This window comes from Podarcis muralis, chromosome 12, assembly GCF_964188315.1.
Source record: "Podarcis muralis chromosome 12, rPodMur119.hap1.1, whole genome shotgun sequence".
In the NCBI taxonomy this organism is placed as follows: Eukaryota; Metazoa; Chordata; class Lepidosauria; order Squamata; family Lacertidae; genus Podarcis; species Podarcis muralis.
Genome location: NC_135666.1, coordinates 42,490,728 through 42,503,769, shown reverse-complemented (window position 1 = coordinate 42,503,769; position 13,042 = coordinate 42,490,728). Strand labels below are relative to the sequence as shown.

Sequence of the window (13,042 nt, the reverse complement as noted above, 5' to 3'; positions counted from 1 at the left end):
GGTTAACAATTCAATCTGTGTTTGAAACTGTACGCTCAGTATAGTCGTATCTTGATTCCCGAACGCCTTGGTACTCGGAACGCTTTGACTCCCGAACGCCGAAAACCCGGAAGTTAGTGTTCCAGTTTTCGAATGCTTTTCAGAAGCCAAACGCAGCTTCTGATTGAGTGTAGAAAGCTCCTGCAGCCAATCGGAAGCCGCGCCTTGGTTTTTCAAATGGTTTCAGGAGTCGAACGGCCTCCCAGAACGGATTAAGTTCGAGAACCAAGTTTCCATTGTATGTTTTTGGAAGCCACTTTTTCACTTATTTATTGGCAAATCCCTTATATAGCATGTGAGAACGATAGTGCCCTTTGAAGCGGTACCATGAAGATACTCGTAGTCCTACTTTCTGTTTTGCTGACAGGTAGCATAGAAGAATGGATTAGTCACTCAACTCCCTTGAAGCCCAGCCAGCTTAACCAATGGTCATGAGTGATGGTAGTTGTAGAACCTTTGGCCCTGCTAGATGTTGCTGTACTACAACTCCCATGATCCCCAGCAAGCCTGGCTAATGTCCAGGAATGATGGGAGCTGTAGATCAGAAACAGGGCTGACCAGAGGTTCAACCACCCATTACAAGATAGGTTCAGAAGCACTGTCATCATTCAGATATCCCATGTTTCAGAAATTTGCAGGCGGCAGTTGAGATTAAACCCCCTGTAGTCTGAATAAATGCAAAATATCAACATACCAAAGTTAGTTTTGCGGCTGTGCTTTCAGCAGAGGTTGTAAGATGGGATGTCCTTGTTCAGCAGTTACCGTACTTTTCCGGGTATAAGACTAGGGTATTTTTTACTAAAAAAAATGTTTAAAAGGGGGGGGTAGTCTTATACATGGGGGCATTCTCCCCCCCCCCATTTTCTTAATTTTGAGTCCCCCAAAATAGGAGGTGTCTTATACATGGGGGGCGTGCTATACACGGAAAAATACAGTACTCAGTCTGATACCAGGTAGGGATTGGGGGATTTAAAGCAGGGGCTAGATCATGGAAGAAGCCTATATATTACCTCTTTATTTATTACATTTGTATATTGCTTCAACGTCACTGCACTCTAGGTAGTTCCACAAATTAAAATGATGGTTTACATTTTTGATGCAAAAACGATAGGGAGGGAAGTGGGGGGGGGTGGGACAAATTCAAGACCCATTACCACTGTGTGAGGGAGTTCTTGGGAGGGAATTATCTAACTAGCGCATTTTAATAATGTAGCATTTCAAAATGTTGGCAGCTTATGATAATGGTTTTAGGTATTCGTGGCAATGACAGCAACCCCCCTTTTTTTAAAATAAAAAATGTGCACAGGTACAACAATCCCGAGAAACTTCTGGAAACTAGGCGTGGCCGTTGCGGAGAATGGTCCAACTGCTTCACCCTCTTCTGCAGAGCTGTGGGCTTTGAAGCAAGATATATTTGGGATGCAACAGGTATCGTTACAACTCTTTCTCTCTGTGTAGTGAGCCAGTGTGGTGTAGTGGTTAAGAGCGGTGGACTCGTAATCTGGTGAACCGGGTTCGCTTCCCCGCTCCTCCACATGCAGCTGCTGGGTGACCTTGGGCTAGTCACACTTCTTTGAAGTCTCTCAGCCCCACTCACCTCATAGAGTGTTGGTTGTGGGGGAGGAAGGGAAAGGAGATTGTTAGCCACTTTGAGACTCCTTCGGGTAGTGATAAAGCGGGATGTTAAATCCAAACTCTTCTTACAGTTTCCTGAGATGGAGGAAGTGCCTTTACAATGTTGGTTACTTTCCTTTGGTTTTTCTCTCCTGCAGATCATGTGTGGACCGAAGTTTATTCCTCATCCCAGCAAAGATGGCTTCACTGTGACCCTTGTGAAAACGTCTGCGACAAACCCCTCCTCTATGAGATGGGCTGGGGGAAAAAGCTCTCCTACATTATTGCATTCTCTAAAGACGAGGTAGGGGAGGCGGTGTGGGTTTGAAATAAAGGCAATGCTCGCAAGGGAAAGTTTTCCCTTTAAGCATTTTAAAAGCAGTTCAATCATTCCTTGACAAAGGAAAGAGGAGCTCTTTCCTGGAGTAGTTCTGATATTGCAGCACATGAAACTTTGAGCTACTTATAGCCAGTGTGGTGTGCTGGTTGGAAGGTCAGACTAAAAGGTAAAGCGACCTCTGGACGGTTCAGTCCAGTCAAAGGCAACTATGGGGTTGCGGCGCTCATCTCGCTTTCAGGCCGAGGGAGCCGGTGTTTGTCCGAAGACAGCATTCCGGGTCATGTGGCCAGCATGACTAAACTGCTTCTGCTGCAATGGGACACCGTGACAGAAACCAGGGCACACGGAAACTCTGTTTACCTGCCCGCCACAGCGGTACCTATTTATCTACTTGCACTGGCATGCTTTCGAACTGCTAGGTTGGCAGGAGCTGGGACAGAGCAACAGCAGCTCACCCCATCATGGGGATTCAAACTGCCAACCTTCCAATCAGCAAGCCCAAGAGGCTCAGTAGTTTAGACCACAGCGCCACCCCGCGTCCCTACTATCAGGGGCTATATTCTCCCCTCAAATCAGAGGAAGGTCAGACCAGGCCCTGGAAGACGGGTTGAAATCCCCATTCAGCCATGAAGCTTGCTTGCGGCCCTCACCAGCTCTCAGGAACCTACTTCGCAGGTTTTTTTTATAATATGCAGATGCAGAGAGCCCTGTATGCCTCCATCTTGACTTCCTTGGAGCAGGGAGAGGGGAGATGAGATATGCCTATAATAAAAAAATCAAATCCTGTATGTAATACTGCGTAATTCCCCCCCTTCTTTTTCAACTCATGTTTTTCAGGTTGTTGATGTCACCTGGCGCTACTCTTGTAAACATGAAGACCTGCTCCCACGGAGGACCCAGGTCAAAGAAGCAGTCCTACGAGAAACCATCAATAACCTTAATAAAGTGGTGGGTCGCTTTATTTTAGCAGGCTGGTTAAAATTGCACAAGTATTGCAACGTAAGCTGCCCTTGAATCGGGGACTCAGTCAATCAATAGATTTTTGTTGTTTATAGCCAACGGCCATCACAATACAATATAAGCACAAATCTCACGACTACAGAACGAAAGATGTTACATGCACCAGACCAAGACAAATCTACAGTGTCCCCCGTGTTGCAGTTCAAAGTTGTTAATAGAGCAACGTGTTGTGAAATTTTGTTCCTGCTTTTTTTATTATCATTTTTGGGGGGAATGACTTTTTATGTGGTTGGAATGACAGTTTGAATCCCCGCGACGGGGTGAACTCCTGTTGCTCTGTCCCAGCTCCTGCCAACCTAGCAGTTCAAAAGCACTCCAGTGCAAGTAGATAAATAGGTACTGCTGTGGCAGGAAGGTAAATGGCATTTCCGTGCACTCTGGTTTCCGTCACAGTGTTCCGTTGCACCAGAAGTGGTTTAGTCCTGCTGGCCACATGACCTGGAAAGCTGTCTGTGGACAAATGCTAGCTCCTTTGGCCTGAAAGCAAGATGAGCACCGCAACCCCATAGTCGCCTTTGACTGGACTTAACTGTCCAGGGGCCCTTTACCTTACCTTACTAGCTGTGCCTGCCTCATCACTGCAGTCTGTGGCAGGTGCCTATGAACCACTTGGTATTTTAACATTCTCACAGTGCCCCACAATGTCATGTCACTCTGGGAAATTGCAACAATTTGAGAACGGCATTTCCAAACTTCCTGATGCTGCTCAGGAAACCTTCCGAGGGGCAGAGGTGAATGGGCTGCTTTCAGATGTCTTCTAAAAGTTGTCTAGTTCTTTATCTCCTTGACATCTGATGGGAGGGCGTTCCACAGGGAGGTTGCAGGTCCTGACTCTGCCCATAAAAGAAATGGATGTTTTGTTTTGTAGGATTATCAGCAACAACAGCAAAAGCGAACACACCTTCCAAATATTTTGTTGTTTTTATACTATTGCTTTCAACTCTTTCTGAATTGTACATTGAAGGGACCATCTTTGCCATATATGAGTAGAATTGTTCGAGGCTTACATTAATTGTGACTGGTGTACTGTGGCTTGAATTAGGACTTTCATTTTAACGTGTGAGGCTCTGCAGGGGAAAAGTGTCCTTCATTTGGGAATCTATCACCTTTCCACTTACGCATTAGGTTAATCACCGTATCAAGACCAATGCTATCAGGACAGTAAATTATGTGGAACAAAATAATTGATCCAGGCATTATCCTTCCTCGAATTTTCTCTCTTACGTAATAAAATGTTAGAGCTCAGCAGAACGCAGTGAGTTGGAATAAGATATACAAACCCTGTAAATCCAGAAGTTAATTTCCAAGTAAATTATAAAGATTTGATACTGGTCCAAAGCAATGTGAAAAAGGTTTCAACCTACTTTCCTGTTGCCTTTATGTTCAAACGGTGCATTAATACAATTTTACGTGTACCACGGTTATCTGGCTCATCTGCAATGGTTTCTGACATTCAAAGAGATTGTATTGAAATAAATGATTTGCATTTTTAAAAAATTGTTACACCCAGGAGAGTGGTAATACAGTTGAAATTAATTTTATTTTTTTATTATTGCGTTCTGAATTCACAGAGACAGCAGTCTTTGACGGAAGGAAGGAGAAGGGAGCTCTTAGAAAGAATAATTGTGGAGCTTGTTGAGTTCATTTCTCCTAAAACCCCTAAGCCGGGAGAACTTGGCGGAAGGGTATCGGGATCAGTGGCTTGGAGAGTCGCCAGAGGTGAAATTGCTTTGGAGGTATTTAATGCATCAATTGGTGATCATTTTAGAATTCTTAGTTTATGGTCCAGTTGCAGTTTATTGACTTTAGGGCCCCAGTCCAGAGAAATTTAATCATGCTGTAATTAGTCATGAGTTACTTGTCCTATTGATTTCAACGTAGTGATAGTAATATTTGTTTTAGCCATTATTGAGAACAAGAAGAACCCGAACGCCCACTGATCTATATATAGATGGAAGCAATCGAAAGTAAAGCAGGTAACTTGTTAGGATAAAAGTAATAACTCACTCCAAAATTTGTTGTCAGCTGTCCCAATTACATCTGCTCCGGGCAATCAAAATAGATTTGTTTTGTGGACATCAAAGCAAAAGTGCTAGGTTCTTGGTTTTTGGTTTTATCCGTTGACTGAAGGATTAATGGTGGCATTTTATTGTTGTATAGCAGGGTATTGCCCTACTACTACTACTAATTATAATTTATTATTTTTACCCCATCCATCTGGCTGGGTTTCCCAGCCACTCTGGGTGGCTCCCAACAGAATATTAAAAACATGATAAAACATCAAACATTAAAAACTTCCCTAAACAGGGCTGCCTTCACATGTCTTCTAAAAGTCAGATAGTTGTTTATTTCCTTGGCATCTGATGGGAGGGTGTTCCACAGGGCGGGCGCCACTACCAAGAAGGCCCTCTGCCTGGTTCCCTGTGACCTCACTTCTTGCAGTGAGGGAACCGCCAGAAGGCCCTCTAAGGTGGACCTTCTACAAGAGTTCTATCCCGCTTTTTGAATTGTCCCCAAGGCAACTTACAAGAGGTAATAATTGCACTCATAGAGCCCAAACGCATAGAGCCCACAGCTGTTAGTCACTTGCCTGAGGGATGGGGCCTGAGCAATCTGCCCTTCAGCTCTGCAGTCCCAGGGCAACTTGTCTGTCCATCCTGGCTGATGGATGGGGGCAGGTCCATCTCCTCCTTGCCATCATGCCATTTCTGAGAGGCAGAGGCGCGGTCTCCCAATGGCCCTTGGCATGTTTCTCTTCCACCTTAATGTCACTGACTTTCTGAAGATTAGATACCAAGGTATATGTATGTCTCTGATTCCTTCGTATGCCCCCTGGTATCTCCAGAGCCTCCCTTTCACAATTTAGGCATAGCAAAACTATCCCAGACAAGACAATTTACCCTGCAAATGTTGCGTTCTCCCTCCTCCTATTTAACATTTAGTGTTGACTGCCGCATAGGATATAGAAGTGATACAGTTACAGTCATACTTTGGTTCTCAAACGCCTTTGTACTCGTCCGTTTTGGCTCCCGAACGCCGGAAACCAGGAAGGAAATGTTTTGGTTTTCGAACGTTTTTTGGAAGCCGAACGTCTGGTGTGGCTTCCGCTTGAGTGCAGGAAGCTCCTGCAGCCAATCGGAAGCCGCGCCTTTGTTTTCGAACCATTTCAGGAGTCGAACGGACTCCCGGAACGGATTAAGTTTGAGAACCAAGGTTCCACTGTATTACTCAGAGGGTTTTGGGTCTGTTAATTTATTTTCACTACATACACTTTGTATACAGTTTTACTGACCGAACCCTCTTGCAGTTTAAAACAGTGGTGTACCATCTAAGGTATACGATTCAAGCGAAAGAAAGGAATGGGAAGGAAAGAGGGGTATAATGGAAAATGGTGGTATCAATTTTGTCATGTTGTTACATAATGATCTCATGTACAGTGGTGCCTCGCAAGACGAAAATAATCCGTTCCGCGAGTCTCTTCGTCTAGCGGTTTTTTCGTCTTGTGAAGCAACCCTATTAGCGGCTTAGCGGATTAGTGCTATTAGCGGTTTAGCGGCTATTAAAGGCTTAGCATCTTAGCGACTAAAAGGCTATTAGCGGCTTAGCGGCTTAGAAAAAGGGGGGGAAAGCGAAAAAAATCGCAAGACTCGCAAGACGTTTTCGTCTTGTGAAGCAAGCCCATAGGGAAATTCGTCTTGCGAAGCGCATCGAAAAACGGAAAACCCTTTCGTCTAGCGGGTTTTTCGTCTTGCGAGGCATTCGTCTTGCGGGGCACCACTGTACAGAGGGGGCAGTTCTGGAAAGGAGCCCAATGCCCAACTGAAGCAATGGAGAAGTCATTGCTTCCTCTTCTCCCTCACTGAGGTGGCCCACATGAACAGCTGCTAACATGTGACAGTTCTGGGGGAAGATAAACTAGGTTTGCTCCATTATTAAGCCAAACCGCCTTGTTGGTTTCTGAAGATGGTAAATCAGGCAAGAAGATTGCTTTCACAATCTTCTTATTCTTCTCCGGGCAAGAACTCAAATTGTGTCAGGAATTCGCCTGGCAACAAGTCATTTCTCATGTGATTGTTTCTTTGACCCTGGCATCACTTTGCTGGTTATTTTGGCCCTCGCCGTTAGATTGATCAGGATGAGGTTAAGGGGAAAGTACACTGAATAACAGGAAATATGATAATGGGTCAACTCAGGTGATCAGTTTTCAGAGATACAGTCATACCTCATGTTACGTCCGCTTCAAGTTGCGTGATTTCATCTTGTGTCCCACGGCAACCTGGAAGTACCGGAATGGGTTACTTTCGGGTTTTGTCACTCACACATGTGCAGAAACACTAAATGACGCTGCACACCTGCACAAACATGGCACTTCGAGTTGCGGGCTTTTCACGTTATGGATGGGTTATGGACGGGCCTCTGGAAAGGATCCCGTCCGTAACACGAGGTACCACTGTATCTCTGAATTCACCCCTAGAATATACTTACATATATATGTGTGCATGTGTCTGTGGCAGATATTTGTTATAAGTAATTAGGGGGCTAATAAATATCTAATGAAAACCTAATTTGTACCTTTGGTCATAATAGAGCAAAGAAAGAATTTTTATTCCAACTGGAAAAGAGAAGGCCTCTAAGCTTCTCCACCTCAGGTACAATATAGTAGAAGATTGTTACACACGGATATCCAATAATAATGAAAAGATTAGTGGATGGGAAAAAGGAGTATGGAGGATGGACTCTATGTGGAGAAAGGTTGAATCAGACTGGAAAATGGTGAGTATTGTACCAAGGAAAGTTATTTTATAAAACTTATTCGTTCTAAGTGTAATCATCTTGAAGCGGCAAGGTTTTTTGTTTTGTTTTTTTGCTTCTGTGGATTTTTGTGTGTTCAGCTTGAGTTGGTAAATATTAATGTCCAGCTTCAGTTAGGATTGCCGGGTGACCAGAGTAGCTGGGAATAAAAAGCAGTGTGTCTTTCAAAGCAGGAAGGTAGAGTTGGCTGAAGATAACAAATATCTGTTCAGATATTAAACCTTAAGTCTGACATTTCCCATTCAAAGGTGGACTGATACAAGAGCTTGCCTGTAAAAAAAGAAATCCTGCCTTTCCAGAAAATTAATTTTTCAGCTTCACAAAAGGGTCTTTACATTATATCTTTTTTCTTCATTGCACACGAGTAGGTAGAATTTCCTAATCCAAAGAGTTACTTCCCCATCTGCAAAGCACCAAAGTATGTCAGTCACCTTGCATTAATGAAGGTCCTGCCAAACTCATTTTCATTTCTAAAGAATCTAAATAACAATTGGAACATAAGCTCACAAACCCAAGGAAAGGAGACTGGCAGATTACAATATGAAGATGAAAACATTTTTAGCATTGGGCATAAATAGCAAATCAAGTCTACAATAAAATCAAAATGATGTATGAGAATTCTGCAAAGTATTATTATGTATGTTTCAGTAATGAATTGAGCTATTCATAATTGCTGTTACAAATTTCCAATAATGTATGTTTGCTCCAGAATAAGTCCCATTTTGCCTAAACACACTTGCTAGCTATGGAGTAACTCTCATTGAGTTCAGCGGGATGTTCGTTGAATTAACAGACATAGAATTGTCATCAGGTGCATACATAGACTCCTTAGGTTTTGCTCTACAAGATTGTAGCTTTAACAAATATAAGTTTTTTTAGTGTTTCATGTATGCATTTTGTTTCTAAATAGGTTTATTTAGCTCGAAAAGAAGGATCATTATCTGGTTACATCTGCTGGAAGTTTGAGTGTGGCTCAGTTGGGCTAAAAATTGACAGCATTTCAGTCAAAACGAGCAGCCAGACATTTCAGAGTGGAAAAGTAAGGTGGATGCTGCGATCTGGCAACACCGTAGTTGACGTAAACGGAGGCAAGTGTGAAATTCCTCATTTTTTGAAAGTGCACTTGCAAGCAAAGCAAGAGCAATTACGATTCATTTATGTCTATTCTTTTAACTATGCATTATCTTATACTGTTAATAATGCTTATTCATCATCACAACAGCCATGCAAAGTAAGCCATCAGTTCCATTTTACAGACGTGAGACTGAGTGATACTAGCTGGCCCAAGGTCACTAGAAAAGTCAGTGGCTGAAATCGAACTTCGGGTGTTTCTTACTTACAGTACAATCATGCCCATCTTTCCTCAGAAGTAAACCCTACTGTTTTCAGTGGGGCTTACTCTTAGGCAAGTGTGGGTAATATTGCATCTCAAAGTAGTACAGTGGTACCTCGGGTTAAGTACTTAATTTGTTCCAGAAGTCCGTTCTTAACCTGAAACTGTTCTTAACCTGAAGCACCACTTTAGCTAATGGGGCCTCCCACTGCTGCTGCGCTGCCGGAGCACGATTTCTGTTCTCATCCTGAAGCAAAGTTCTTAACCCGAGGTACTATTTCTGGGTTAGCGGAGTCTGTAACCTGAAGTGTATCTAACCCGAGGTACCACTGTAATCCTAAACCCACTTACTTGGGAGTAAGCACCATTGGATGCAGTGGGAGCCAAGTTCCATCAAGCATCTCTAGGATGCTACTGTTTTTTCTAGATTTTGTGGATTGAAAAAAGGAACATATACAATGCTGAGCTGCTCTTTGTTGCCTATTGGGGCGGTGAGCCTCTCTTGCTCCACCCACCCATCAAGGGCTGCATTCCCTCAATGTGCTCATGGCCATATCACCTCAGATCCATCTCCCCAGACACACTTCTGTCGTTTGCATAGTATTTGCTTTAGTTTCCCCCTCAATGCAAGTTACAGGTGCAGGAGCACAATCGGGACCTGGACCCCACAGCAAGGGCCAAACCATTTAAAGCCCCTTTTCCATCTCCTGGGTTCCCAATCTAGACGGGGTCCCTGCCAGCCAATTTGCTGCACTTCTGTTCTGGTTGTGAAGAAGAGACAACCCTCTTGTCGCAGCTAGCTCAGAAGCCAAGAAAAAGGCCTCATGGGCCAAACGGAAAACCTGAGATCCACATCCGCTGGCCAAAGGTTCCCCTTCCTTGCTTACATAGATGACAGACCTGACAATCAATATAATTTGCTACCCGTTCCATAGAAGCTCTTACGCTGATTTCATCTCGTTATCTGCAAACGGGACTTAGATAAGGCACCCGTTATAGACTGTCTTGTTCATCTCTCCTGTGGTTTTGGCCCATAGGGTTGCTTGTTTTGGGTCTTTATTAGACATGAATCTGGCATTTGGCTGCAAACATTGGATTATTCTGAGGCAGGAGAACTTTTGGTCTCCTGCCATTGGCAAAGCATCATTGAAAGCTGTGGTTGGAACCAGTGCACATTGCGATAACATTTTTGAGCCTGCAATGTATAGCCAGGGGAGCCTGCCTGCTTGTGCCTTGCTTCCTTCCCAAACGGGCTGCATCCTTCCTTCTTCCTCCCTTCCTCCTGGTCACTACTCCTGCCCATCCCCATCCTCTGCAGCCCAGCCACTGCAAGGGGCGACAACTGGGAAGGAGCATGCAATGCCAGGAACCCACACTCAGAGAAACATCTGTTCAGGGTTTGTTTTCTTTGCAAGTGAAAACTACAAAGGAGGCTGAAGGAGGAACCCAGGAAGAGATACGATAGCAACTGAGGGAGGGAAGGAGCGAGAGGGAGAAAGAGGGAGGGGGGCAAAGTTCCCAGGCCACTTAGAAATACGCTTTTCTGTGTTATGACCAGCTGACTTAAGCAGTAGTCTGGCAACAGCTCCTCTTATCTTGCCCAGCTCAGATCGCTAGGTCTGTTGCTTCCCAAAACTCCTTCCTTTCGGGGGGGGGGGCATATTGCAAAAGAACAATGAAATAATAATAGCAGAGGCAATCAGTCCTTCTAGCAGCTGCCTGGACGACACAAACACCACACCCAACACTCTTTCGCCTCCTCACTCTCCAAAGAAGCATGTCTGTGAAACCTGGTGGAGTCCCACAGGCTCAGATTCCTGACTTGCTCCTGGAGCATCCTTCTCCAGCATTTGTTGGGGGAAAAGATTTTTCTTCTCGCCTGAAAATTTCTCTGGGTTCTTGCAGGGGCATGGGGGTGTTATTGAGGTTTGTGTGCGGTATTCAATGAGAAAGAAGCAGGAAGGGGCCTGATGATGGTGGGAGTGGCAGAGATGATGATGTGGCTGGGTGAGGACCAGAAGACATGCACTGATTGCTCTGAATCTGTGGCTGGTGGGTATTTTTCGCCTAGTATTATCGCCCCTGGCAGCTAGGCAGGCAGTTCCTTCCCAGCGATTTTAAAGCATCACCGTCTTCCCATCGATCGCCCCTCGCAGTGGCTGGGCCTTGTAGAGGGAGGAGTGGGCATGAGTGGGACTGGGCAATTTCAGGCATCATGATGTATCAGTACATCACAATATGTAGCTGCTGATTAATCACAATGTTAAAACAGCCCTAGCTGGAACTGCAGCAACTGAATGAACAAATGAGATTCCCCCTTCAGAACCCTTTTTCTTCTGCTCTCTGCTTACCCTCCAAGGGTATATGGGCATTGTTTGGTTTCATAATTCTCTTCATCCCCCCCCCCCCTTAAATTCTTTGCATGATTGCACATTAAAGCGGCATGACCGTATTCCTTTAAATGTGCTTGTTTTGCATTTTCTAAATTGCTTTCTGTCCTGGAGACAGTGTAGGCCCATCTAACCCATCTCCACCAATCTGGAATAATTTTTGGCATGATAAAAACAACAACACAGACACCAATTTCCAGATGTTTACAATGCAGATCAGATGTACATTACGTATGACCGTGACCTGGGGGGGGGTGTCCAAAGAAGAGAAGTCCTAAGTCAGTTTACATACTAACATTCAATAAGCTTGTGTCTTGGGCTATACATTGGAACAGGCATCACAAATCCCTACTTGATTTTAGTATATCTAGGATTTTTCCTGAAGCAGATAAAGCATAAAAAACTATGAATAATAAATTAATTTTGACAATGGTCCATACAATTGTCATTAAACAAAAATTAATTTGCAGTGTTTCTTTAACACTATCCTTCTAAAATTATTGTTTTATATTGGTATTTAATACATACTGCTTTTTAAACAAAAAAAATTTTTGTCTTTCCTTTCTTTGTAGATAAAAGTCTTCATTCTTATCCTGGTATTTCCAACGTAACAGATGTAATCTTGGAAGCTGAACTAAGTGGAGGGGATGGTGATATTGCATGGCAACACACACAGCTGTTTAGGCAAAGTTTAAATGAGGCTGAGGATTGTTTTGAGATCATTTTAAAATTCAGTGATCTTTGAATATCTAGATAGATATTTACAGAAGACATCTGTATCAAGCAAGGACTTCTGGCACAAAATAGAAGAGAAATATATGAACTACGTGAAAACGTCTTGTCTAAAACATTGTATCTTTCTTATGACTGTTGAGAAGAAACAAATTTTGTTAATGTAAAAAATAAATCCTTGAAAACTAGCACCAAATAGTTACATATCAAAGGGAAAAGATGCATCACTTTGCATTTAAAAGGCAAGAGTAATTTAAGTCTGCAATTCTATGCACATTTACTTGAAAGTAAATTCCATTGAACAAAGTAGGAGTTACCTCTGAGTAAACATGCATACTCTTAGGTTGCATATAATTGAAAATTAATATTTTCTTATGTTCAATCTATACTGAAAGGTGTTTTTTTATTACAACTGAATGAAGATTTTAGCTTCTTTCAACTCTGGATTTTGGAATTTGTTAAAAATGCCTCATGTTATGTTTTATGTCATCTGTTTGCTCATAATTTTATAATAGACAATTTATTGCATTCCTAATATTGAAGTAAGATTATGGAACTGCAGAATGATTACTAGCTCCTGATATAATTTTTGCTTGAATTTATTAGGCTTTCGGAATTGAAACTTTGTAGACAAAGAGCTAATTTTGATGACTGTTAAGTCCTCCTTAAATCTCCCCAGATGAAATTTTATATATATAGATATACTAGAACTAAATATTTTGGAGCTTGGTTGGAAAAAATAAAGGTATTGTGTCCCTGAAA

General features: G+C 43.0%; 1 protein-coding gene across 3 annotated transcripts in view; it reads left to right on the top strand.

Annotated features, from left to right (window-relative positions):
* The window catches only part of NGLY1 (N-glycanase 1), a 23,357-nt gene extending 10,315 nt beyond the window's left edge, over positions 1-13,042 (top strand). For 2 of the 3 annotated variants that reach the window (XM_028750110.2, XM_028750113.2), the window contains 7 exons: positions 1,346-1,467; positions 1,812-1,957; positions 2,831-2,941; positions 4,585-4,749; positions 7,601-7,786; positions 8,736-8,913; positions 12,121-13,042. In XM_028750110.2, coding sequence (XP_028605943.2) covers positions 1,346-1,467; positions 1,812-1,957; positions 2,831-2,941; positions 4,585-4,749; positions 7,601-7,786; positions 8,736-8,913; positions 12,121-12,293 — 1,081 coding nt within the window. In that variant the 3' untranslated portion in view covers positions 12,294-13,042. The remainder of the gene's footprint in view (positions 1-1,345; positions 1,468-1,811; positions 1,958-2,830; positions 2,942-4,584; positions 4,750-7,600; positions 7,787-8,735; positions 8,914-12,120) is intronic. The other variant, XM_077916291.1, reaches the window with a different exon arrangement.